Source organism: Lissotriton helveticus, chromosome 6, assembly GCF_964261635.1.
Source record: "Lissotriton helveticus chromosome 6, aLisHel1.1, whole genome shotgun sequence".
Lineage (NCBI taxonomy): Eukaryota > Metazoa > Chordata > Amphibia > Caudata > Salamandridae > Lissotriton > Lissotriton helveticus.
Genome location: NC_136067.1, coordinates 1,684,000,415 through 1,684,026,171, shown reverse-complemented (window position 1 = coordinate 1,684,026,171; position 25,757 = coordinate 1,684,000,415). Strand labels below are relative to the sequence as shown.

The following is a 25,757-nucleotide window of genomic DNA, read 5'->3' as shown; positions in this document are numbered from 1 at the left end:
TTGTCTTCCTACTCGCCAGAAAGGGCGAGTAGGACCTAAAAATAGCTCGTCCTCATCCATTCTCCCTCGCAAATGCGAGCGGGCGAGTGGATTTGTCGAGCCCTGTATTAACGGCGCCCATGTACTTCGAAATTATTTCTTGACTTTCCTCCAAAGCAGACCCCTCCCACCTCAAAAACAGAATCGCTGAGCCTTTATTTATTTAATAAGAGTGCCGCTTTCACTTTGGGGTTGTCTGCTTGGAGTGCTGTTTATTGGATTGCCTCAAGAGCACGCTCCTCCCACCTCCTAATGCAGCACGCTCCTTTATTTATTTATCAACATCCTCACTTTTACTTTACATTTAAGTGATAGAGCTGAGAGGCTGCGCTTCAAAACACAGCTTTATTTCTCCACAGCGACATGCAACTCCTCCCTTGGTTGCTTCCCCTGTAGCTCTCACTACAGAGGGGCAGTGGCTGCTGAGTTCCATCCACTCCTTAATTGTTCTTGTTGATACATTCTTAAGATTCAATAGGTGGCGTGGCGTCCCCCCGCCAGCATCTCATGCAAACAAGCTGCAGCCTGGGGCGCTACCTACTGCTGCTCTGCGCACAGCACATAGTGACTGGTGCTGGGCCGCTGCTGCATTCCATAGCTACCAGTAAGTGCAGGACATCCTAACTCCCACGTACTCCGTAGCCCCAGTCTACCACTCCACCTCTGTGTGCATAAAGTGTTTATCCCGGCAGTGCTATCTCAGACCGTTTCCTCTTTGTTTTCGTTAAATTTTCAAACTAATATTATTTTGTGTGTCTCTGCCGTAGCTTTCGTCCCCGGGCTCAGTCATTATCACACCGGTCTCCTTTTAAAACGCTTTTAATTCCCCGAAGGATGCTTGTCTAACTGCCATGCAAATACTTACGTTTTGCCTGAGGGAGACAAATTACAAGCTCAAAAACACTGTGTGAAAAAGATCCCAACTGCAGGACCAAGGCATGCTCTCGGTGAGGCTATCAATTCAGTTCCAAAGTCAGCTGCTTTACCTGTTATATTACTGCACTGCAATAAAAACAAGCATTTGCAATTCAATAGGTCTCGCATTTACGCAAGTTTAAGGTATTGGCATTGTAAATGACAATGCATTTTTTTATTTATGTTTCAAAAATCAAAACATAAATAAAAGGCATTGTCATTTACAATGCCAATATCTCAAACTAATGTAAATGCGAGACCTGTTGCAATGCAAATGCGTGTTTCCTTTTTAGGTCTCGGCTAGTAACTCGCTGAAAGCGCGTTCTCGCCAGAGAGTCTGAGAACGCCGAAGTGAGACAAGACCTGGCCGCGCGCAGCGTTTCCCTATAGGATAACGTTGTGCGCGCGGCCAGGTCTTGTCTCCACAGCATGCCAATGCAGACCGGATCGCGTCGCGCGCCTCTCTGGAATGCAGGGGGAGTCTGCAGAGAGGCGGGCGGCGCTGATAAACAGGCTGGCTGCAGACGCCGTGGTGCGGCACCGATAAACAGGCAGGCATTGCTTACTCCCGGCCGCTGTCTGTGTCCCGCCCGCTGTCCGTGTCCCGCCCGCTGTCCGAGTCTTGTTTAATACTTCCGCCGTGCTTTACCGTTAACTTGCAGCTTCAGCGCTGGAGCCATCCTAGCATCAGGGTTTCCCTTACCCATCACTGCCTGCACTCTAGTGCCATCATCAGGGCTAGGATAGCAGAGCTGTGGGCCTGAAGAGTGAACGCCGGCATTAGAACAGATACTCAGCATTCAGGCAGTCTTAGGATAAAGGCTGTGGGGAGGGGCACAATGATTAATACCACCATTATACTGCAGTTTGGGCAACTAAAGTCCAAGGTATCTGTGCTGCACTGTGCTCGTCGCAGCTTGTGTTCGACACAGAGCCAATGACCCCTCTCAGAAGCTTTCTCCTCGAGTGCCTGCCCATGCGAAGTAAGATTCTATACCCCAAAAGAGCTTTGCACCTGCGAGAACTTACAGCCCCTCCCTAACAAATCCTATAGTCACAATTAGGGACTACCTACCCACTTATCATAACACATCCAGAGTGTGCACACCTATTAGAAATAAATTATCCACAACCTGAGACTTCTACACCCTTTTCCGAAATCTGACTCTTTTTCCTGCACCTTAAAGTAGTGTAGCTTGATGCCCTCCCCCGGAGGCTATTACCTTACTCCAAAAGAATGTAACCATGAACTTGTAGGTCTCTGTGTTGCATCACCTTCGTGTTGCATCACCTTCTGGGGTGCTTCTCGTGAGCGGTGTTGCAGGGTGTGTTCTGCAAGTGCACTCTTCTTATTCTGTTACTGCTCTTCAGATGTCTCTGTCTCCTTACACCTGCCTCCTGCAGTCGCCCCAGGCAGTCTCGAAGTGGCAGTTGTGTGGCGCAGACAAGTGTAAGCTCAGGCCAGCATTGAAGAATATCTGAGTTTATCAATGACAGGGTTCCGACCTTTCTTGAAGCCATCTTACATGAGAAGCAGACCGGCATCTCACGTATAAGCACAGGTATTACATGTATAAAATTCCATAACTGACAGTTAATTTGCTATATAATTGCATTTCAAAATTGTACCTAGATCACACACGCTTCTGCTTTTTTATTTTTTTCCTTTTCTAACGTCTATGAGCTCATTAGATGGCCACGAGCATACGACTGCTCTATTTTGTGGAGTTTGAAAATTTAACATTTCGTGTGGCAAGACGTAGAACCTCGTAAAAACGAATCTTTTTCTGAGTGTAGAATGAATCACTCGAGCTGAGCTGAGCCGCTGGGGTCGGTTATAACAGTTCGGAGCCCCCCCCCCTTAGGAGGTTGTTAAATCCAGTACCTTTAAATTGGAGCAAATTGTACCAATTGTTATTTAGCGCTTAGAAAAAGCACCGCTCGGTGTTTGCGCTATGTAAATAACACCCCATTGTTATGTGAAGGTTATTTGTCTGCGAATATGAAGATATCGCAGATTCCTTGTGCTCTTAACGATGCCGCATAGGAAGCACCGTTTAACACGACGCTGGTTCATCCAGCCGCGCCGCCTTTGAAGGAAGGACTCCAAACAAAAATGCGAGCAGTTGCATGTTTTTGATGTCTCTAATTCCTGGCATTCCCGCTGTCTGTGAGAAAGGCAGGCCCTACCCCCTGCCTGGCTTGATTTAAACAGCCCGGTGTGTTTTCTCCCCTTAAAAAAATATTTTTCTTCTCCTTTTGCGTGCGAATGATGGTGGATTTCTTTTAAGACATTTTTTGCAAGGCACACAATCACTCTCTATCTCACTACCTCACAACTTCACTCTCTCTCTCTCTAACTCACTACCTCACTCTCGCTCTATCTCACTACCTCACTCTCTCTCTTTCTATCTCACTAACTCACTTTCACTCTCTTTCACTACCTCACTCTCTCTCTATCTCACTACATCACAACCTCACTCTCTGTTTCTATCTCACTACCTCAGAACATCCCTCTCCCTCACTACCTCACTCTTTCACTACCTCACTCTCTCGGTCTCTCACTACCTCACTCTCTATCTACCTCACTCTCTCTCTCACTACCTCACTCTCTCTCTATTTCACTACCTCACTCTCTCTATCTCATTACCTCACTCTCTCTCTATCTCACTCTCTCTCTGCTAATGCAATAGGTCTCGCATATGCAAGCAATTAAGCTATTGCCAATATAAATGACAATGCCATTCATTTAGGGATACAATTTTTTTTTTATGAATAATGCCAATAGCTCTACCTATAATATTGCCGAGACCATTGCATTGTAAATGCTTGTTCTTGTTAGTATACAATGCCCTCTGACCAACTAGCGCCTTCTCTTTGAATCACTTTAGCACGTATGGTGAGTTCTGGAGTAGGGCTGAGTTATTCTAGGGAAATGGCTTTTGTAGCCTGCCTTCATCTATATAATATGGCAGCAGTGCCATTGTGGTCTTGCCATACCTACTTCTGTATTCTGCAAAGTCCAGGAAGAACACGTTGTGAAGCAAGTCAGCCTCTACATTTATGCCCGTATTTCCAGCATCTTTTCAACAATGCTCAACATTTTTCTCCAGCATGTGTGTAGGTGGGTGGGGGGGCAAAAGGTGATTATACTAAGTTTTTAATAATGGCAAGTAATGCATCACACATCGGCCTGCTTCACTAGCTGCCACCACACCGAGCCATTTACCTCAATCACATCTACATCATCTCTTCTAACTGTTGCTAGTCTTCATTTTCTCAAGTATAGTGAACAAAGTTAAGCCAATGACTGCGCTATCCACTCTTGTGTTTGGGGCATCTGTGCACTGCATTGTACTTCTGCACGACCAGATAATATAGAAAAGTCTGTTACCGCCATTCCCCCATTTTTCATAAGCTGGGCAAGAACTTCCCATTTAATGTGCGCTATAACCAATCACTGGAGCACTTGCAAGAGCTGGCAAAAAAAAAATCTTGGGCATGTGTGTCAGAATATTATTAAAGAGGTGTCAAAATCTAGGCAATATCACTATTTTAGTAAACTATATTCGGCCCTGCATTGCTGTTGGCAATCTCAGTCAGTGTTCGGTCCATGCTGTGAGATTCTCCAAGGCTGTCCCAAAGTTAAGTGGGAGCAGATAACCCATAATATTATACACCCCAAAATATCACCACAGCAGCACGCCCACAGGTGGATGAATCGGAGGCGCTGTTAAACCTCAGATTCATGAGGCAATATATCCCCGAGATAAGGCACCTTACAGCATATTAAAAAAACAGTTAAGTAAGGATGGACTCCAATTGAGTTCTAGATCACTAATACATGTTTTAATGTTATCATAAACATTTGAAAGTTGTCGTACAGAAAAATTAATGTGCAGATGCACAAAGAATCAGTGACATTAAGGCTCTCGGTAAATGGGATAATGCAGAATAAAGTGCAAATGATAATAAAAATTACGTTTCAAATGAGCAGCAAGGTCAATAAGAAATGCACAGCATCCCTAGAAGCATCAGAAAGTCACCTGACTCGCCCCATACCCGCCCCCCCAAATCTGGGGTTTATATACAGGTTTTATTTGCATAAAAAAGCATTCGCTCCTGCAGAAACATCATGGTTTGAGCAAATCAGAACACAGCTATATAAAACGTCATATTGCCTTACTAGCTAAGCACTATCTCACTACGTGAATATTGATTCTGCCCACTCTATGCTAATGTCATCCGAAGAAGTCAGAATAAACTAGTTGCAAGAAAGCAGCAACCTATTATGAATGAAGGCAGTATAGTGAGGCAGCGGAAGGACCTTGAAAAGGAAACATTAATTACAATGTTTGTGTGGGAAAGTTTTCTTCAAGAACAGCAAGTACATCATCAGTGGAAATAAACAAACATGACTGCTTTAACTGTGTGCCGGAAAAATATTGAATAGTGAGCATGCCGAACAAGACATCTATTTTGAACAAAATGGGTTTGAGGCTACGGTGGGGCATAATTAGTGTAAGCCAGGAAAAGGCACCTCTACACTTTGAAGAAAAATTGTTTCAAAGGCAGTAGTATCAGGTCAGTCTGCACATGTAAATTCGAAAGTGAATCCACATTCTGCACGTTCATTCACAAAAATATAAACTGCCCAAAAAACGTCAACAGTTACATTTCGGCAATTCCACTTTGTCCCTGGTTAACGAAATCTCTATATATTTCACTTTAACAGGCTTCCAATTGAGTGGGTATTCACCCACAAACACACTGGAATTGTGTGTCATGATGAACAATTTTGATATGCCCCTATTGAATTGTAGACCTGAGAAGCCACCAGGGTTGATGTCCTCCCTGATAATAATGATTACCTTGGTCTGTAGATTTTGAACATATATCACAGTATTGTCAGCACAAAGAGATATGACAAGGGATCTCCCCCGTGTATAAAGACCACACTAGGGGTTTAATTGTGACACTCATGAAATATACAAACCGAAGGCTCGATGCACAAAACAAATTTCATGGGATGCACATTTCATGGGATACAGCCGGCACCCTGTTGGGGGTCCCACCTGTGCTTGCCGCCTTCGAAAATCACACAAGCCAAATGTCCCATGGATAAAAGCTTAAGAAGGATTTCCCCAAGCCCATGCAACCGAGAACTTCCTGCATAAATGGCCTCTCCAGTGCACTGAATACTTATTCCACATCGAGCAAGACTTCTAAAGCTGGTATGTTCTGGTCCACTCAATGCAGAACGGCAAATAGGATCTAAATAATGTTAAAATGTCAAACTCACAGTACCTGTATCACCAGTAAGAAATGAATACATTATTTATGGGTGACAGCTGAACAAAGAACAGGGTCCTCCAGCCCAAACCCCACACGAGAATCTGCATATACTCTGTAGTTGTCACTATTGCCATATTCCCTGCCCTGGGTTGGGGAGAGGCACCGTCTGCTCGAAAGGCGAGACGGCCCACCCAAAGTCGTGCGTATGCTATGAGGGATATGCACCTAGATAGTAAATGCCAGGTTCTTATAGACAAGAACAAGAAAGAAGTTAATACCTTGTACTTTTTAGAGGGGTTGTTGTATACATAGATGAATGTTATAGCCATAGTAGGTCTGAAAGAAATGGGCCTAAGGGCCACATCATTAATTAAGACCCTTGCAATATTCTAAGCAGGGGACCAATATTCTCTCAAACTGAGACTTGGTCATGCACTTTATATATGCTACACTTGTGAAGTGGAAGAGTTCCGCTGGCCATTCAGTACTGCGAGGAGTGTCGGCGAATGCCAGTGGTGTGGTATGTAGATTTCTGTAGCAGTAAGAGCCTAGCCATCGCTGCCAATAGGGTCAGAAGTCATGAAGGATTGTCAGAACAGCAGACAGGCTGTTTGGAAGTCACTGGTGCCACTTTGTACATGGCAGGCACCTTCCTAATAGTCGTCCAGTTTTGGGCAAGACTAGAGGACAAGACATAGATCACATCTTGAGTGCCCCTAGTTCCAGCACAGGTCCTCTGCACTCAAACCTGCTTTATGCAGCTTGGAAGGGGACTGCTAAATTTATCTTTATCAATCTTTCAATCCTTTGATGAGAGTACCATTTTGTAAACCTTTTCTTTTGTATTTTTATGTTTCTTAAGCAAAGTTTAACCAAAGTAGAATTGTGATTGATGCTAGAACGACGAGTATAATTAGTTTAGCCCATCTCCTACCATAGAACAATGTTCTTTGTTACACCACACACATCCTTACCAACAAGCAGAGTTTCATAGAAGGAGTCGGTCTCACATAAGTATCACACTCCACCTCTTCAACAAGTGACTATACCCACCATATTCCTCACCCCAGTATTTCAAAAGTCACAAGCATGACTGATTTTAATAATGGCAAAACACACAAGATGATGGACGGAATGTTGCACAATGGCAAAATATTCACCCCCTGTCGCAGATCAGGGTATAATCCATCGTTATTTTGCTCACCAAGCCACCCCAGTGATTTTAATAATGCCCTTTTGACCCTGCTAGTTACCTCTGTCATCGGTGGCATCTTCACCTAGTTCTTTAGCAATTTCACTTTGCATGCTGGCAATTGTAGTTTCTTCTTTTCAAGCCACAACTGGAAATATGTGGTCTTGATGACAGTTCTGGCCGTCTGTATGTAGATAGGTCCACCTCCGTTTTTGAAGCAATGTAAGCCCGCGCCCCCTAATTGCAAACCCTTTTATGTCCTTGCTTCCTGGTGACAGTGATGCAACATATTATAGTCATGTTTCCTTGTATGAATCGTGCTAGAAGCTATTGGAAATACAAAGCTTTAGAAACCTTTGCAATTGATCCTTCGTCCTGGAACAGTTTGTGTGGTGTGGGCCTACAGTTGTGTGGGAGACAGAGGGGGCATGAGTTAATGGTAATTTTGATTTAACAAGCTAATGCTAGCTTCATTAACTGCAATCCTGTTGTACTGCTTATTAAGTTGTAAGTTGATACGCGGGTATATTCATTACAATAGTTTTGTGGGTGTTACCTTTTGAATGTGCACTTCATGTAGATTTTGTGCAGGAAGTGTCATACAATGTACTAAACGTGGAGTAGAGTAAATTTGTGACAATCAACATTTAAAAACAAGTTTTATAAAAAATATATTGTGCGTGTTTAATGTAGAAGAATGTTTGTGTGTCTACTTACTGATGTAACTTATTTTGCAGGTCTCAAACCTTTCAAGGTGCACCAACGAACCTGGATACCATCAGACATGAAACAGAAAAGCTGGTTACGAAGGAATTGGTTCCTAGTCGCAGGGGCATCGTTTTTAGGTATCCATTTTGGGACATACCTCATACAGAAATTTGCCAAGAGATCTGCCAGGTCTAGCTCCGAATTAAAGCAGCAAAAAGATGATCAATAAAGCTGTCCAATGACTTTTCTGTAGTTATTTTTTTTTTCTCCACAACGTATTGCGCTTTTGTTGTTCTTTTTCGGTCATTACGCATTTTATGGCGTAATTTCCTACATGTAATGTATTACGCACTTGCTTACTGTACAGGTATGCTAACACTTCATGAAGGCATTTTTATTAAATAATACGAAATTTAGAAAATTCAGTACTCTGGCCATTTTGGAAGCAAAAGAGGCAGGTGAAGCTACGATGTCACGTCTGGAATTAAAAAAACCTTCATTATGTTCAAGCGGGCCTTTAAACTCTGAAATACTCAGTAAATCTCTTTCGGTGCTAAGCGACATTATGATTTCGTCATATGGCCCATCCGGCAGGCTCAAGCATGTCCATAACGGCAGGGGTGGTTATGTTCTGACAACATCCCAATCGTCAGCTTTACTCAAAAGCATTTTGGTTGCCCATCCAGTGCTAAAGGTGTTGATAGCAGCAGTTACCAATCATACATCCAACTTTAGTGACTGCGGTTTGTTTGCAGCCATTATGTGCTGTGCCTTAGTTAGACATTTTCAAAGTATAAACGTAGCTCACAGAAGTGTAGTCAACATAACCAGGCATCTTTTAAACAGCTGCGTAGACTACCTCAATTCCAAGGACTGTGTCTGTAAATTAACCGTTGAGTTTGATAGCAGCAAGGCACTGATGTGTCTAGCACGGACAGTATTAACCAGTAAACCTGCTTGCATGCTTACCATAAATGAAGCGGAATACGTCAGCACATTGATTGTTAGGGCCTTTCTGCTTACAGTCCCAAATGAACAAGGAACTCATGTTTTAGGGACGGGAGTAATAGTGCCAGTCGAAGGTCAAAGAGTTATGGAATCTGCAGTGCTTCATGGGCTACTGATAGAAATGCCAGGGTTTAAATTGCATAAACTCTTTAATGAAAACATATTTTCTGCAAACTGCGTTAAAACTGCCTTTTTTAGTATCTCCCTGTCGGGCGACCTTTGCAATAATGGCGAGGCAACACTGTTCGTTCAGTCTGATGTGTCTCCTGAAGCAGCTGTTCTAGAGCAGTTGCTGTGTCTTGCAAAACAGATAATTAATGACCAAGTAGACCTTGTTTTGTGTCAGAAAGTTATCCACCCATCTTTGAAGCAATACCTCCATGAAAACCATGTGATGGCCGTGGAGAGACTTGGAGCAGCCCAAATGGAACCATTGACACAAATGACAGGTAACTTTTTTTACCCATCATTTTCTGTTGAATTGTGCTTTCTAGTTTCTAGACTGAAAACACTGTAGAAAATTGGAAATGCAGTTCACACCTATAGCACCTGTTTGAAAGTGAACTCCCCCCCACACACACCCTCCTCCCACCCCACCCCATTGTGTGTGTTCTCATTTGCAAGGCCACTGGAATTGTGATTTTCTGCATAGTTAAGGTTTTGCTTCATATGCCGCACAATCAACCTTCTGCTACTTATTATGCATATTTCTCCAATTAATTCTAGCGCAAACTGATCAAATGTTACTGAACAAACTGCGTCACACGTGGTTCCACACAATTTAAGATCCTTTGCAACGGTGCACTGGTCAGCTTCCATTTGCTGATTGCTTCATTAATGTGTAAACGAGTACTAATAAGGTACAACTTTGCCCCCAATATTCATAGTTGTTGAATTGACAAAATAGTAAATATTACTGATACAGATTGTGCTTTATAATGCTGCAGAACTTGCTTTTATTGCCACATTATTTTGTCAACCCATTGTGCAATGTGGTCCACACTGCCACATAATTCCAGTGGCCTTACTCATAAGCAGCATTAATACGTGTGCACCTTTGTATGTACCATATACTATCCAGGTCCTATTGCTTTCTTGGGTTACCCCAGTACTTTGTTACAATGCCTTCTTGCAGCCAGCTACCAAGGGTTGAGCAAGGGAATAATTTATTGAGACCTTGACTGGGCCTTATATTGTGGTTGTAGCCTTATTACTCATGGTAGGTACCTACGTATCCCTATAAAGAAACAACATTTGAACAGTATGTATTTCTTTTACTATTTACTTCAACAGTTTTTGGGTGCTATTGGGCCTGCCACTCATCAGTTAACATGTACCTCTCAACCAGAGGGAACTCCTCCAGATGGACTTCCACACAATTCACTGGAAATATAATTCATAATTCAACACAATCTTTTAAAAAGATATCCATAGATTTATTCTTGGAGGGACTTCTTGTATGTTTTTTCAATGTTGTTCACAAAGCAAATCATGTCTACAATTTAGTTATCAATGTTTATTTTATTAACTAATTGCCACTTGATGCATTTCGTGCCAGATCGTTCCCTTCTTTAGGAAAAAGAACATCTATTCAACTAACCTCTACAAAACAAAGAAACCCATTATTGCTCATGTAGCTTTCCTTGCCCATGTAACCTGCGAAATGTTGTAAAGACTTCCAGAAACGGCAACACAAAGTGGACTGAGCATAAAAATATTAGGACAAAAGGTCTAAAATTATTGAAGTAGCCCACATTAACGGGGGCGTGGCTACGGCACGACGTGGAATGGCTGCCTCGTAAGGGAGCTCCGCGCGCCGGAATCTAATACTGGGCAAATACCATCCTTCCAGCCTCCGTCTATGGCTCGAACTTACACCTGTGGAGCCAGGGAGAGACCGGGTGGAGCGGGAGTGCCGTGTGCCGCGCCCTGCAATCCTAGTGTCCGCTGGCCGTGTGCTGGAAGACAAATTGGCGGATCCGCGCCGAGTGCAGTAAGGAGAGACTGAGGCTGCGGCGAGTAGAATCACAGGGCGGCGGCGGTGAGGTTCGGCTGCCCAGCGCTGGCTGCAAGACGTTCTGCACAGCGAGGAGACCTTTGCAGGGTCGCATTGGCTGCAGGGAGCCCGCCGACGACTCCTGGTCCGAGGGACTGCGGTGGTGGTGGCGACCGGCCAGCGAGCAGTGCGGGCAGAGGCCTGTGGATCGGTCAGCGCTGAAGAGGAGTGGAGGAGCAGCACCGCGTGGCGAGACTGCCGGCGAGTGAGGGCTCTGTGTGGGGCCGGTCTGCTGGGGCTGGCTGTGCGGGCCTGGCGGGGCGCACGCGGAGACGGCTGCGTCCTGTGGGACTTGTGCGGGGTGTCTTTGTGGACCGGGGCCGGAGCGGCGCCCCTCGTGGTTCCCTGTCGGTCACCGCGCTGCCTGGGGCTACTGCGGGGCGCTGTCTGCTGGCTACTGCACGGTGCCCCCGGGGCTACAAATAGACCGGGGCGAGTGGGTGGCTGGGTCGAGGGCCTTGCGGGAGCTTCGGGTGGCGGGGAGGCTGAGGGAGCACTGAGAGCACTATCGGTGGGAGCGTGCAGACGGAGCCTGCTGGTGCTGAGAGGCCTTCTTTCCCGGGTGCAGGCAGCTGGCTGATGCGGAGAGGGCGGCAGTGAGGCTTCGTGAGACCTTGTGGCCGTGGCGTGGTGAGGATGGCGCCACAGTCTGCATAGCCACTGTGGGGGCCCTGCTTCACGGCTGATTGTGACGCTGTGGGGTCCGTGGTCCCTCGAGGGTGCTGGCGCTTGCCCTCAGCTTGCTAGTGTCGACAGGGGCTATGGGCAAGGCGGAGCCCAGGCAGGCCAAATTGGCCTTCGAGGCCAAGCGACAGACGCGACTTATGGAGGAAACGCAAGGACAGAACGAGACAGGGGGCGCCTCATCCGTGCAGGAGAGTGCTGAGGATGATAATCGCACTATCCTCCTTGAGTTGCGTGCAGGGATGAAGTCCAATTGACAGCAAAATTGATGCCTTAGCGACGGGGTTGGATATTGTGAAGAAGAAGGTAGACAAGCAGGAGAAGCGGCTCGATGTCCTAGAAAACAGAGTATCGGATGATCATGACTCGCAGGCTGAGGCACGCACACAGCTTCTTCAAATGGAAAAGATCCTGGAGGTGATAAGTGCGAAAAATGAAGATTTAGAAGTGCGGTCTCGGCGTAATAATGTGCGGATCCTTGCCCTTTCACAGACGACGCTGATTGCTAAGATGGAGCCTTTCATTGATAGTTTGCTTCGTGAACTGTTTGGTCTCGCCTTGTCCAGTGTGATGATAGTCGAGAGGGCTCACAGGTCATTGGGGCCCAGGCCGAAGCCCGGTGCGCCACCGCGGCCGATCATTGCCAGGATTCTTAACTAAGCGGATCGTGACTCGATCTTGCGGGAGGCCAGGGCAAAGGCACCAGTGACATACAAGGGCGACACTCTTATCTTTTTTTCCTGTTAACACCCCGGCGGTTCAATCAGCGCGTCAAGAGTTTGTCCCAGTGAAAAAGTTACTCCGGGAGGCGGCGGTGCCCTATGCCATGCTGTACCCCGCGAAATTGAAGGTGATTCATGATGAACAGACTCATTTTTTCACGGTCGCCAAATCGGCATTGAATTTCACGAAACACATATGCAAGGGCAGGCAGCGCGAGCAGCGGAGTGTGCCAGACAGGCAGGAGTCGGGTCTGGAAGATGCTGATTGAAAGACTGCTAATTGCAATATTGGACTTCTTTCTTATGTTTGTAGTATTGGCAGTTTATCTTTGTTATAGCCCGCTTTGGGAGTTGTCGCTCTAGTAGACCTATGAGGATGGGAGGGTATGGCGCTGCTTTATATTTGTTCCTCTCCCTGGGACCCAGGATGGGGGAGTGGGATTTCAATGTGTTATTGTAGCTGGAGCCTCAGGAGTGCTGGACCAAAAATGATTCCGGCAACCGCACTACGGTGCGAGTATGCGCAGCGGCTGTACCTCTTCCCCCAATGGGTATTACCCGCAAAATTGTTGCTCAGAGAGGGGCGGGGGTGGTCTCGACCTGATTGGGAGGTTGTAGTGGGAGGTGGGGAAGGTTTTTGAAGTTTTTGTATGTTTTGTTTTGTTTTTCCAAACAATGATCAATCTTAAGTACGCAAGAAAGTGTTTATGGCGCACATCGTCTGGGCTGCACAGGCGTCAAGGGAGCGTGCTCCTGCTGCCCCTCTGTTGTTGTCTGGTACTGTTATTCCTTAGCATACACAATGTCTACTGATTGGGCTATGTTAACTTGGAATGTGCGTGGTCTTAACTCCCCTAAAAAAGGACGTCAGGTAGCGGCACACCTGACCAGGCATGGTATACAGGTGGCTCTATTGCAGGAGACGCATTTGGCCTCGAGCACGGTATGTGGGGCGCTTGGCCGATGGGCGGGCTTTCAGTTTGCTGCATCTTATTCCTCCTATGCGCGGGGAGAGTTGATTCTGATCAAAAGGGGGATTGATTTTCAAATGATACACACGTATGCGGATGGTGAAGGACGCTGTGCGATGGTGTGTGGGAAGTTATGTGGCACGCTTATGGTGTTTGTGAACATGTACGGCCCTATAGCGGATGATCCGACGTGTGTGACCCGCGTCTGTGACCAATTGCGGAAATGGCCCGATGCGTCTGTGGTTTGGGGCGGAGACTTAAACACTTACCTAAATGTGCAGTTAGACAAGTCTAATCCGGGAACGCACGGCACCCCTAAGGTCGCTGCGAGCATATTGCGAGTTATGGAGGAGTTTGGATTGCAGGATGTGTGGAGAGTGAGGAACTCGGACAGACAGGAGGGTACGCATGCAACACCAGTACATGGCAGCTGGTCGAGACTGGACTATTGGTTGGTGGGGGAAGACTTGCTGGAGTGGGTGATAGAGGTGGCGCCGCTGGCCCGCACACTGTCGGACCATAATCCAGTGCAATTGCTCTTGAGGAATCCGACTGGAGTGCGTTGCCCTTTCACAGGGCGGCTGCGAGCCGAGGCGCTTCTGGACCCAATTTATGATAAAACTGTACATGACGCCATAGTGCAGTACTTCGCGCTAAATAAAGGCACGGTAGATAAGGCAGCAACGTTGTGGGAGGCCTTCAAGGTCACCATTAGGGGGACCTGTATCGGCACGGCTGCGGGTATCCTTCGGGATATTCGGTCGCGATTGCAGTCCTTGGAGTCTGAGCTACATGATCTGGAGCAAGAATATGCTCACCGACCGGACCTAGCTAGTTTGGCCAAAATCAAGGAGTTAGTTGTGGAACATAATGAGCAAGCGGAGGCAGAGATTAGATATGTATCGCGTAGGCACATGGCTCGTTGCTACGGTGAAGCGGCCAGGCCGGGTAGGACGCTGACGTTCAAGATTAAAGCGAGGTCGGAACAGAGACGAGTCGACAGGATAGTGGACGAAATGGGTGTGGTGCATTGCACCCCGGAGGCCATAAGGGAACAGTTCCGCGGCTTCTATGCGGACCTCTACGGCGTGCGGAGCACGCCATCTACGGAGGACCTGGATGAGTATCTGGATGGCATAGCGTGTGCATGGCTGTCGGATGCGCAGCGCGAGTACTTGTGCCTACCCATTGATGAGCAGGATGTCAAGTTGGCGATAGCGGCGCTGGCTAATGGTAAAGCGCCGGGCCCGGACGGGCTTCCGGTTGAGTTTATAAAAAGTACGCTGATCTTCTTGCGCCGCATATCCTGGAGGTTTATGCAGAGGCGCACGAGGTAGGGATGCTCCCCCCGTCCCTTCGAGAAGCACTCATCGTCACATTGCTTAAAAAAGATAAGCCGGGGGGTGTGGCTTAGGCGGCAATGTGCTGAGACGTGTCCTCTGCGAGCTCCGGCGCCCTGCTGCCTACTTCAGCAATTATAAGCGGATTCTGGGGGCTGTGCAGGGTCCCCGAGTGCTGGGGGGACCCCCGGAGGGAGTGATCTTTGGTGGCGGGTCGGCGCGGTGGCCGCATCGCTGGAAACGCTGAACGGGCTAGGTGCAGCCCTCGCGAGTGGCCCGGACCCGCCATTTTGCCCCTCAGGCCGGTGGCAGGCCCCTGTGTGTTGGACTCGGTGGTGGGCTATTTGTGTGTCCCGGCTGGACACAGAAGAGTGCGGAGACGCGGCGACATTGGTGTGGTCCGGCGGAGGCAGGCATCTGAGGGGCGGCCCGACGCTTGACGGAGACTGCGGGAGCCTCGCCCTGCTGCAGCCGGAGGTGGACTGTGCGGCTGCTGGGCCCGCTCGAGGTGAATGGGGAACCCCTGCAGTGTGGAGATGCCCCGTCGAACTGCTGGCAGGGTGAGCGAGACCCCGTCCTGAGTGCTGGCGCCCTGGTGCAGAGCGGCGCCCGCCATCTTGAAGCCCCGGAGCCGGTGTGCCTGTGAGGACCTCGGGAGGCGTGATAGCAGAGGGCGCAGTAGCGCCGGTGTGCTGCCTCTGTGGGGGACCCTTGTGTGTGACCGGCGGCGCCCTTAGACGTGGCGTGGCGGGGCGGCCCGAGGCGGCGAGGAGTCCTGGTGCTGCCCTGCTGGGGGGCTGTGGTGCGGCTGAGCTCCGAGACCGGCGCTGGACGCTGCTGGTGGTGAGAGGAGGGGCCTGTGAGTACAGCGACCCTGCGAACTGTACTGCCCGGGAGACAGCGCTTCAGCGACGAGTCGGGCCTGGGGTGCCACTGCAACCGCCATCTTTGTCCCTGTCCCTCGTGTGAGCCGAGAGTGGTGGTGGCCCTATCGTGTGGCTGCGGATCCCTGGGGGTCTGGAGATCGAGGTGAGGTGCTTCCATTGGGGGCTACGGGGGGAGTGACTGCATGCGGAGGGTGCCCCCTCATTCCTGGTGCCCCTGGTGGACCCCGAACTGAACTGCTATCCAGCGCCCCCTTTCCCCCCCCCCCCACGAACAGGGGCCTACTCTGGCAGCTGCACCCGGCGAGGGGGAACTGGACACTGCGGAGTGCCTGCATGCGGAGGGGGCCCCCTCGCTCCTGGTGGACCCCGCTTTGAACTGTTATCCAGGGCCCCCCCGCGAGCAGGGGCCTACTCTGGTGGCTGTACCCGGTGAGGGGGAACTGGACACTGCGAGCCTCTGCGGCTGGAGACGCTGCGATCCCCTGGGCCCACACCGCCTGCTGCCCTCCCACCTGCGAGTCCCTTGGGGAGCGGGCCCTTCCTGTGTGGGATACGTACTGGCCCAGGGCCCTTGATGCTGGAGCTGATCTCGCCTGTCTGGGGCCTGTCACCCTTCTCTGGTGGTGTTCGTCTAGCTGGGGGTGCGAGGCCCTACCGCTGCCTGGATCTGCTGCTGGGTGCAACCCGGTGGTGGGGTGGGGCGCTGCCTGTTGCTGGACACTGCCCTGCCCCTTGACTCTTGCAGACGTTACCTTGGATGCGGTGGGGTGCTCCTAGACTGCTTGGGTGGAGGAGCCGGCAGGAGGGTTTGCTGGGGCTGCGGGCATTGGGCCCTGGGGTCTCCTTGAGTGGGCTGCTGCTTCTTCCCACTGTGGTGCTGGGGGCGGCGCGTCGCCTGGGGCCCTCAGTTCTTGAATTGTGTGTGTGCGGGCTTTAGCTCCTCTATCGGCCTGCTGCTCTGCCCCGGGTGAACGCGCTGCACTCCATTCGGCGCTGTTAGACCCTATTTTCTGGCTTCACTGATTTGGGGCGCATTCTCCTCTGGGCCTGGAGACACGGACACTGGGCTCTTCGCTGCAGACCCGACGATGACGAGATCCAAAGGGGGCAAGCAGGAACCGGCAGCATCGGCCAAGGACATGTCGGTGATGGCTATGTGGGGCAAGACTGGAGCGGTGGCGCCAACTGAAGTCCCTTCGTCGATGACGGCGGATTCACCGCCGGTGACTCAAGCGTTTATGGCCTCCTTTATGTCTGACCTCAAGACGGAGATAGGCTCCTTGCGCACGGAAGTCCAAACTTGCGTTAAGGAGCTGCGCAAGGAGGTCACTGAGCTGGGGGACCGGGTGGACGGCCTGGAGAAGATAGTCGATGCGCGCACAGAGGACCAGGAACAGCTGTGGCAGAGAGTGGCGGCCCTGGAAGAACAAAACATTGAACTGCAGGTCAAGCAGGAGGATCTTGAGAACAGGAGCCGCCGAAATAACCTCCGCATCCGTGGCGTCCCACTCGATGAAGAAGGGACGGACATTCTGACATACGTGGCACAACTCCTTCATGAGGTGTGGGGGGACGAAGATGCCTCTCCCCCGACTCTGGACCGTGCCCATCGGGTGTATGGACCGGCGGGTAGAGCGGGCCCCCTCCCGGACATCCTGACACGGGTGCACTATTTTGCGGAGAAGGAGGCCATCTTGAAAGCGACTCGGGACAAGCCCAACCTCACTTACGGAGGCCACAAAATACAGATTTTCCAAGACTTGGCTCCTAACACCTTGCGACGGCGAAGAGCCTTCCGCCCAGTGACTGAGAAGTTGAGGGCTCTCAACATAGCTTACCAATGGGGTCATCCCTTTGCCCTCATCTTTCGCTGGGAGGACAAACGCAGAGTCCTTCGATCCTACCGAGAGGCGGCGCAACTTCTTAAGATGCCGGAGTCGCCGGCCCACAGCCCCTCAAGATCCCAGCATAAGGAGAGGGCACCTGCCCGCCCGGACTGGACCCGGGTTCGGCGCCACCGCCGCTCCCCCCCCAGTGGATGAGAAGACCGCGTCACAGGCCAAGCAGGACATCATTGCGCACATCCGCTCCCTAGAGAAAGATCAGGATGGCCAGACCTCTCTTCCGCCCACACCATAATCCGGGTCGTGTTGCCACATCCTTTCTGATGGCCCCTTCCGGCGCTCTGGGAAGCGCCGCTGATCTTCGATTCGGGAAGCTGTCCTGGCAGGTTCCATCTGCCGACGCCTTAGTGGATGCCTGGACTCTTGCACCTAGCTGAGTTAGCCAGCCGGATCCCGGTTCCCTTGAGTCATGGGCGACACACGCTCCCATGGCGCCTCGCCCTGATCTGCGTCTGACGATTTCCCTGCTCCTGACTCCAACGTGTGGGCCCCCCTAGAGCTGCTTGCGGGATGGACCTGGTCCCAGTAGGGCTATGTTAGTTTTCCATGGCTTGGTCTGCCTCCGAGGGCAGTGCGATACCGATTGACCTGCCCTACTGCTCTGCTTAGCCAGATGATGCCCTTGATCCTGGTTCGAGCGGCAGGGATGCCGGGGCCGAGGTCTTTTCTTCTGCCTGTGGGTGTCCCCTCTACTACCCCATAGGGAGTGACATTCCTGTGTGCGTCCAAACCCTCGGGTAGGGGATGCCCTGTGACTGGGGTAGTCCGATATGGCCCTGTTGGCCTCTTCTGTTCTTGATATGTCTGGGGCATTTTTGGCCTCTGGATGTTTTCTCTCTCTTTTTCTTCCGTTTTTCCTTCTCTTCTTTGCTTTCCTCTCCCTGGCCTTCCCCTCTGTTCCTATCCTCTGGTCTGGCGGGTGGTGGGGCGGGGCTGGGGTGGCGATCGTTGTCTGGGTGGTGGGAGCGGGATCTTTGGCATCTTCCTTTGGTCCCCTTCTTCTGTGCTGGTGGGAACAGGGTGTATACGTGGCCCCGGTTTGACGTTTGCTATGGCTGCGACTATACCTAGTACCCTGAAGGTTATATCACTCAATGTCAAGGGCCTGAATTCTCCTAATAAGCGTAAGCAGGTTTGGCGATATCTTCTCCACCAAGACCCCAACATCATTTATCTCCAGGAAACCCATTTACTGCAGGGGGATACGCACCGCATGGCTCACCCCAAATACCCTCTTCAGTTCTGGGCGGTCTCAGCGTGGCAACGTATAGGGCGGTTAGCGCAGAAGTTACCATTATATGCACCGGACCTGCGATTAGAATGGTACGGGCAGCAGTGAGGGGCCCGTCTATGAGAGTGCTACGAGAGGTGGGAATTACTCATTTTAGAGATGTCTACCCTAACGGCGCCTTCCTAGAGCAGGGGGACCTTGGCCACATACTGAATCAGTCGCTCTTGTTCCACTTCGCGATTCATCGTCTGAGAAGTGCGGCCAGGGTACACTACGTCACCTTCCCGGGGGAGCCTCCAGTTCTGAGGTCGTTGCAGGTGGTTCTCACAGTGCCTAATAACAAACGCCTACTGTCAAAATTGTATAAGATAATTAAGGAAGAATCAGTGGTGGGTGAAGATAAAAGTTGGGCCAAGTGGAATGCATGTGTGGATACTGATATCTCAGAAGACAACTGGAGGCACGTGTGTGGACTGACTGGGTCGCTGAGTGTGAATGGTAACCTTAGAATTATCCATTTCATGTTTTTACACCAAGTATATCACACCCCGGCACATTTGTATAAATATGGCTTGCGTGAGACGGCGTGATGTGACAGGTGTGGTCAGGATGATGCTGATTTTATGCACCTGGCGTGGCACTGCAGACCGGTGGCTGACTTCTGGGAGGCAGTAGTGAGTAGCTTGTGTGAAATGGTTGCGGCGGATCTCCCCTGTACGCCACTGGTGTGTCTTCTATGCTGTGTGCCACACAATAAGGGAGTGAATGGCAGGTTGGTACGCTTGGCGCTGCTTATGGCTTCGAGGAGGGTGGCGATGGCGTGGGGGAGGGGTAGGCGCCCGGGTCTGAAGGACTGGCTGGCTGACTTGGTGCACTGCAGAGACAGCCTAAGTGTGTATGCGGAAAAATTACCACTGCGGTCCAGGCCGAAAGACATCTGGGAGCCACTGCGCCTATATTTGCTTGCACATTCCGAGGGGAGTACAGATTGCCCTTGACTGAGAAGGGAAGGCCGATGTAGGAACGCAGGCGGAGGTGGGCCCCTCTTAGTGGCGGTGGGGCAGTTCTAGAGCGATTTTCAGACATTGGGATGGTAGTTGGATTGATCAGTCTTTCATTACTGCATTAGAATTGGAACGGGGTTTGTTTTATATTTTTTGTTTCTTTCTGATTTGTTATTGGGGGGGGGGGGGGGGGGGGTTGTTTTCATTGCCTCCGGTCATGATCCACATATGCCAGGTCCTGTATGGGAGCCGTGGCGCACCTGCCTTGCACAGTCTAGCCTGTGATTACTTCTTGATTTAACGGATTGCAACTGTGTGTTTCCATGTGCGAATTGTAACATGTGTTCTACTATACTGCAATGTGGATGTAAAACGGTTTTGTCTCTATGTATGGCAATTTACAATAAAATGTATAAATATATATATATATTTTAAAGTAGCCCACATTAACACTGTTAAACAAAACTTGTATCAAATGTGTTTCTAGATTATAAAGGTATACCACTGTTAAGAAAAGGAAATTTTCTGTAGAGAATATAGTCCATAGGTCAATGCATTGATTCGATACTTTGAAAGGTTTAAAGGAGCAACATAACTTCAGTTGTCTTCTGTAGAAGAAAAACTACATGTAGTAGAAAAGCCTCCCAGATTATCCATAATATGTAGAAATATGAGTTTAGGGTCTCTGGAGACGTTCCAGCATATCACCCCCTTAAGGCAGCCCAACTCGTGCCCCAGAAGTGGGCTAGCCCGGGCAGTGTCTGAACATGTGATGCAAATCCCTCCTCTGGTCTTCGCACCACAGACAGTTCCCTGTGGGAATCAGGCCTATGCGGGGACCCTGTGATACACTCTATGAAGTATCTTAAGTTGGATCAATCGAAACGGAGCAGCTATCATTGCCTCCCTGGGTGCCTCCCTCGATTTATCATCGTCTTCTAGACAGCCCAGCTCACCCTCCCATGCCTGCTGCATTCCCACCATTGGGTCTAGCACATTACGCAGTAAAATTTTATATATATCCAAAGTAAGCCGATCAGCCCAACCCACAGTCTTCACAGCTGCATTCCATATCTCCAGCACCACGCATTTGGTAGGAGGGAAAGCTGCAGAGGCCCTCCCTCCATAGAGCAGGTGAGAAAGGTCACGGCCACTTAACAGACAACCCTCTGCCAAATACGTAGGTTCCCCAAATCCCCCTAACCACCACCCATTCACAAAAAGCAGATGCATCACCCAATAGTATAGTAGTATGTCTGGGGTGGCCAATCCCCATCCACCGCCGCTGGATGACATTTTGCCAAGGCGATATGTGATGCACCTCCCCACATAGCAGCAGACGGAGATGTGCATTAACCTTACCAAAGAAGGTTTTATAGATCGGGAGTAGGTGATTCTGCAAGTGGTGGTGCAGATGCAGGAGGGCGACCATCTTAAAAATTGTGGATCGGCCCAGGATGGAAGAGGTAAAGTGGACCAGAACTTCACATCCTTTCCAAGGGCGACCAACTGAGGTGCCAGGTTCCGTTCTAAAGAGCTAGTCGCGTCACCAGTAACAAAAACTCTTGGGTATTTGAAGCCTAGAGGAAGAATCTACATCCCCTCCGCCCAAGACATTTCCATCAGGCAAGGAGCAATGGAATAAATGGCATATTTTTCATCTGAAGATCAGAGTAACAACCAAAGAAATCTAGGATCTGGAGCGCCCTAGGGCCCGAGACTTCCAGGTCATCCAAAAATAAAAGGATCTCGTCGGCATACAACAAAATTCTATCACCCACCCACGCAAAATGCAATTTACAAGTGTCTCAGACACTGATTGCAGATCCTAATGGGGTCGCAAATTGCCTGCCTCATTAATATTCATGAGGCAGGTGCTATTTATAACCCTATTAGCAATGGCAAGCACTCCCAGGGATGGTGGCCAGCTGGGGTCAGCAGACCACCATGTTTGTGACTGCTTTTTTAATAAAGCAGTTAAAAAAAAAAATGCTGCCCATTTTCCTTGAAGGAAAACGGGATGCATTTAAAAAGAAACATGAAACTTTTCAGTTTAATTTTTTAAGGGCTGGTAGTGCTCCTTGGGATCACTGCCTGCTCTTAAAAAATACTTTCGCACCCATCACAAAGGGGAAGAGGTCCCCTGGGGATGCCTTCCTGTTTGCGAGTGTCTTACCACCTACATGAAGTAGGTTTGCAGTCGCAAAAAAAGGTACATGCCATCTGGACTCACTATTAGGAAGGGACACCCTTGGCACGCCACTTCCTAATAGCGAGTCACAAACCCTATTTTACGAGTCGGTAGTTTGTTACTAACTTGCAAAATAGGGTTTGTACATGGGCCAGACCAATTTTGCAGTCGCAAACGGGCCGATCCCCCATTTGCGACCGGAAAAAACGGTCGTACATCTGGCCCCAAGCGCAAAAAGGGGACAAGGAGCTTCCCGGATGAGGGGCCCTCCCCACCCGGAACCACTCTGAAGCCACCCCTTCAATCCGAACCTTCGCTTCCAGGTTTGTATATAGAAGGTGCATGTAGCTCACAAACTTTGGGCCAAGCCCCACCGAATAAAGATGGGTGAACATAAAAACGCCCAGTCCACCGAATTGAACGCCTTCTGTAAGTCGATGAAAAGAAGGGCCATATAACCACAGAAGGTCCTGCTCGTGGTGATGGCACTGTGAACCCTTCGCATGTTGTGTCGGGTTGCCCATTGAGGCAATAAACCCAGATTGGTCAGGTGGACAAGGCATGTAATCTCCCTCGCAAGACGAGTGGTCAGCATCTCAGCCCATATTTAAACTTCTGAGTTTAGGAGCGAGATTGGTTGATAATCGCAGCAGTGTGTGCCTGACTTCGGGATCAGCACAATCTCTGCGGTCCATAGATCAGGGGGCAACTTGCCTTCCTTCACAGCCTTTCGAAAAGCTAAAAGTAACGGACCAGTTTGCGGCCACACTAGGTGGCAAAATTCAACTGGTAAACCATTGGGGCCGGGTGCTTTTCCGGCATGCAGCTTAGCAAGGGCTGTGCAGGTCTCGTTGCAGGTAACGTCTGCCTCCAACGTCTCTTGCTCCTCTGGGATTAGGTGCAGCATCGGTAGGTCTGAGACTAATTGAGGTAGATCCGCACAAGGGCTCAATGGGTCTGCACCATACAAATGGCGGTAAAGCTTTAAACGCATTTGCAATGGACTCAACAGGAAGGCGATTGGGGCTACCACCTCTCTGGGGGTGCCAGCCAGCGCAACGTCTTGCTAGTTTTATTACCCCGCTGGTAGACCCTGCTGCAGGGTGGCCATCCACAATGTCTCCCTGAGTCCCGGGATGGTGCGCTCTCCACTCGTCTATCAGATTCCAGTTACAAACGAAGGCTGCAAGGGGAGTGGATCCACGCCCCATCCCCACCAGTGTCGAAGAACAGTCAAGGCTCAAGTCGCACACAACATTAAATCCCCTCCAATTAACCATGGGACATCCAGTAACACCCGCATAAGGTCCCCAAATCTACTCAAGAAGTCTGAAGAGAGGGGTAGTGGGACATAGACGCTGTGTGGTGGTTAGTGTAGGATGAAATCTAGGGTTCAGGTATGGTAGGTTTGAAACAATTTGTTTATTTCTTCTGGAAACAGACCAATGAGGCGGCGCTCCTGTTCAGTCCGCATCGGTCAGTCAACTGACAGAGAACAATCAAACTGAACGGATACTCGCAGCCATGGAGACTAACAACAGAGAACCTAAAGGAAGGCTACAAATATAGAGCACGAGCAAGGAGGCAATACACAATAGGTGCGCATACTACATGCTGATCAAGGAGACTGGGCGCCCATGGAGAACGCCCGTCGCTGCAACATATCACCCCAAACTTTCATGCCATACCCTCAACACCGCCAAAGTGATCCACCCCCTAATCAGTAAGGCTGTGCACTGAGAACCTATTGTGAAATCCAGAGTGATGCACCTGAGTGTAGCCCATGCAAGCCAGAAAAGGACACATTATTGTCCATGAGGTGAGTCTCCTGGAGCATCACAATATCCACATTGGACCTCTGCGCCGCCCAGGGCACCCCACCCCCGTTTGATTTTATTCAACATCTCATTAATGTTTTATGACAAGATGGACCATTTACCCTGGCCCCCCCATCCCTGAGAGTGGTCTCTGAGAGTTATATTCAGCCATAACCCCTGCTTGTGATCGTACCGTGCCTATTAATTACATGTCCTGCCTACACCTGCACTCACCCTCTGCAACTGAAAAGGAATTACAATCAAAACTCCCTCGCCCGCACCATACATTTGGAAACTGGAAGTACCTGTTGTGGTGCGACTAGGGACCGAAGCCAATCGGGCATCATATAGAGAAGTTAAATCAATGCATGATCAGCATCAGCAGGTGGATAAAAGACAATGCCTTAAAACTGAATGCAGAAAAATCTGAGGTACTGGTGTTTGGCACTCGAGACATTTTGGTCCAACATCTGGTAGCCAGATGATTGTGGACCCCTTCGTACATTTTTTAAGATTGCCAAAATATTTGACACCACCTTGAGCTTTGACATTCGGGTCAGCCACACCGCTTACTCATCATCAGGACCTTAAGGAAGATTCTCCCTTACGTTCCCCTGGAACTGCGCCAGTCAGTTATCATCGCACTGGTCACCTTGCAATTGGACTGTTGTAATTCTTTATATCTCAACATTAATGCCTCTTGCCTCGATAAGCTTCAAATCAAGAATACGGTGGCCCGTCTTGTCCTTAATATTCCTAGACACCTTTCAGTCATTCGTATACCCTTCTAGTAGGTCAATCCAGCATTGGCATGCTTCTTTAAGACAAAGTGATCTAAGAGAGGCCCTGTCAACCTCCAGATGATGCCACACATATTCACTTTGTGGCCTTGATTCTTCTCTTCTGTTTCCCTCTTCCTTCCAAGGTGGCCTTCCTAGACACCCAGATTGTGCAAGGGGAGTCCGCTTTGCCCCAGTTTAGACCAAAGTAGGCCTTCAGTTCCTGCAGACGGAAATGTGTATGTTGTTTGTCTACCAGCCATTAAGTTTCCAGACTGGTCGACAGTCTCACCGCCATTCCCCTGAGCACGAGATAGGCCATAAGTGGGTAATGCTGCAAAACACCACTGTTATGATGTATACATCTGTTGTGTGGAGAATATCGATGTATTGGGCACCATTGTATCATTGAAGTCTCCACCTATAGTAGCGATACCCTGTGACTGTCTGTGAATAAGACCCATGAGCACATAGAGAGTAGATTTAGCTAATAGCGGAGGGATGTAGGCACCTATTGGGCTGTGTTGACTCCTTCAAGACAGCCTTCAATTGCAATATATCTCCCAAGTGGATCAAGTTTACTCCAAGAGACTGCAACCGGAGGGGTCACTACCTCTCTAGACTCTAATGTACCCTATCCTAGCTATGAACTAGCACCTGGTGCCCAGTAGGTGGGTGTCTTCAAGCATCAGCTCTGCGAGTGCATGGTGTTTCGCAAACCAGACCCCATTACCTCCTTTTTAATGAAGTCATTAGCCCGTTAACATTTCAGGTCATAACTATATTCTTACGTGACGGTGTAAAGCGTTATAACCAGGTCATAACTATATTCTTACATGATGGTGTAAGGCATGCATTGGCGAGTCTGCGGAGGCTGCAAGTGCCAGGACTCTGTCATTGCTGGATGGGGTGGAAAGGTCTTGCCCATAACGCATTTAAGTAATGCATGGCATCTTTAAGAAAAGCACTACAATTAACCAGAGGGCACTCTAAGTGAACTTAAACTATGTGGAG

The 25,757-nt window shown here is 49.4% G+C and overlaps 3 protein-coding genes across 3 annotated transcripts in view; all 3 read left to right on the top strand.

The window, feature by feature from the left end:
• The window catches only part of LOC144763698 (uncharacterized), a 65,714-nt gene extending 57,322 nt beyond the window's left edge, over window positions 1-8,392 (top strand). The window contains exon 2 of the mRNA XM_078649540.1: window positions 8,179-8,392. The gene's annotated coding sequence lies outside the window, so the exon portion shown is untranslated. The remainder of the gene's footprint in view (window positions 1-8,178) is intronic.
• Window positions 8,226-8,392, top strand: LOC144763699 (uncharacterized). Its single transcript, XM_078649541.1, has one exon. It carries the CDS (start codon window positions 8,226-8,228, stop codon window positions 8,376-8,378), a length of 153 nt encoding a protein of 50 aa, XP_078505667.1. The 3' UTR covers window positions 8,379-8,392.
• A 137-nt stretch (window positions 8,393-8,529) lies between these two features.
• MKKS (MKKS centrosomal shuttling protein) overlaps window positions 8,530-25,757 on the top strand; it is a 75,809-nt gene continuing 58,581 nt past the window's right edge. The window contains exon 1 of the mRNA XM_078649539.1: window positions 8,530-9,606. Coding sequence (XP_078505665.1) covers window positions 8,532-9,606 — 1,075 coding nt within the window. The 5' untranslated portion in view covers window positions 8,530-8,531. The remainder of the gene's footprint in view (window positions 9,607-25,757) is intronic.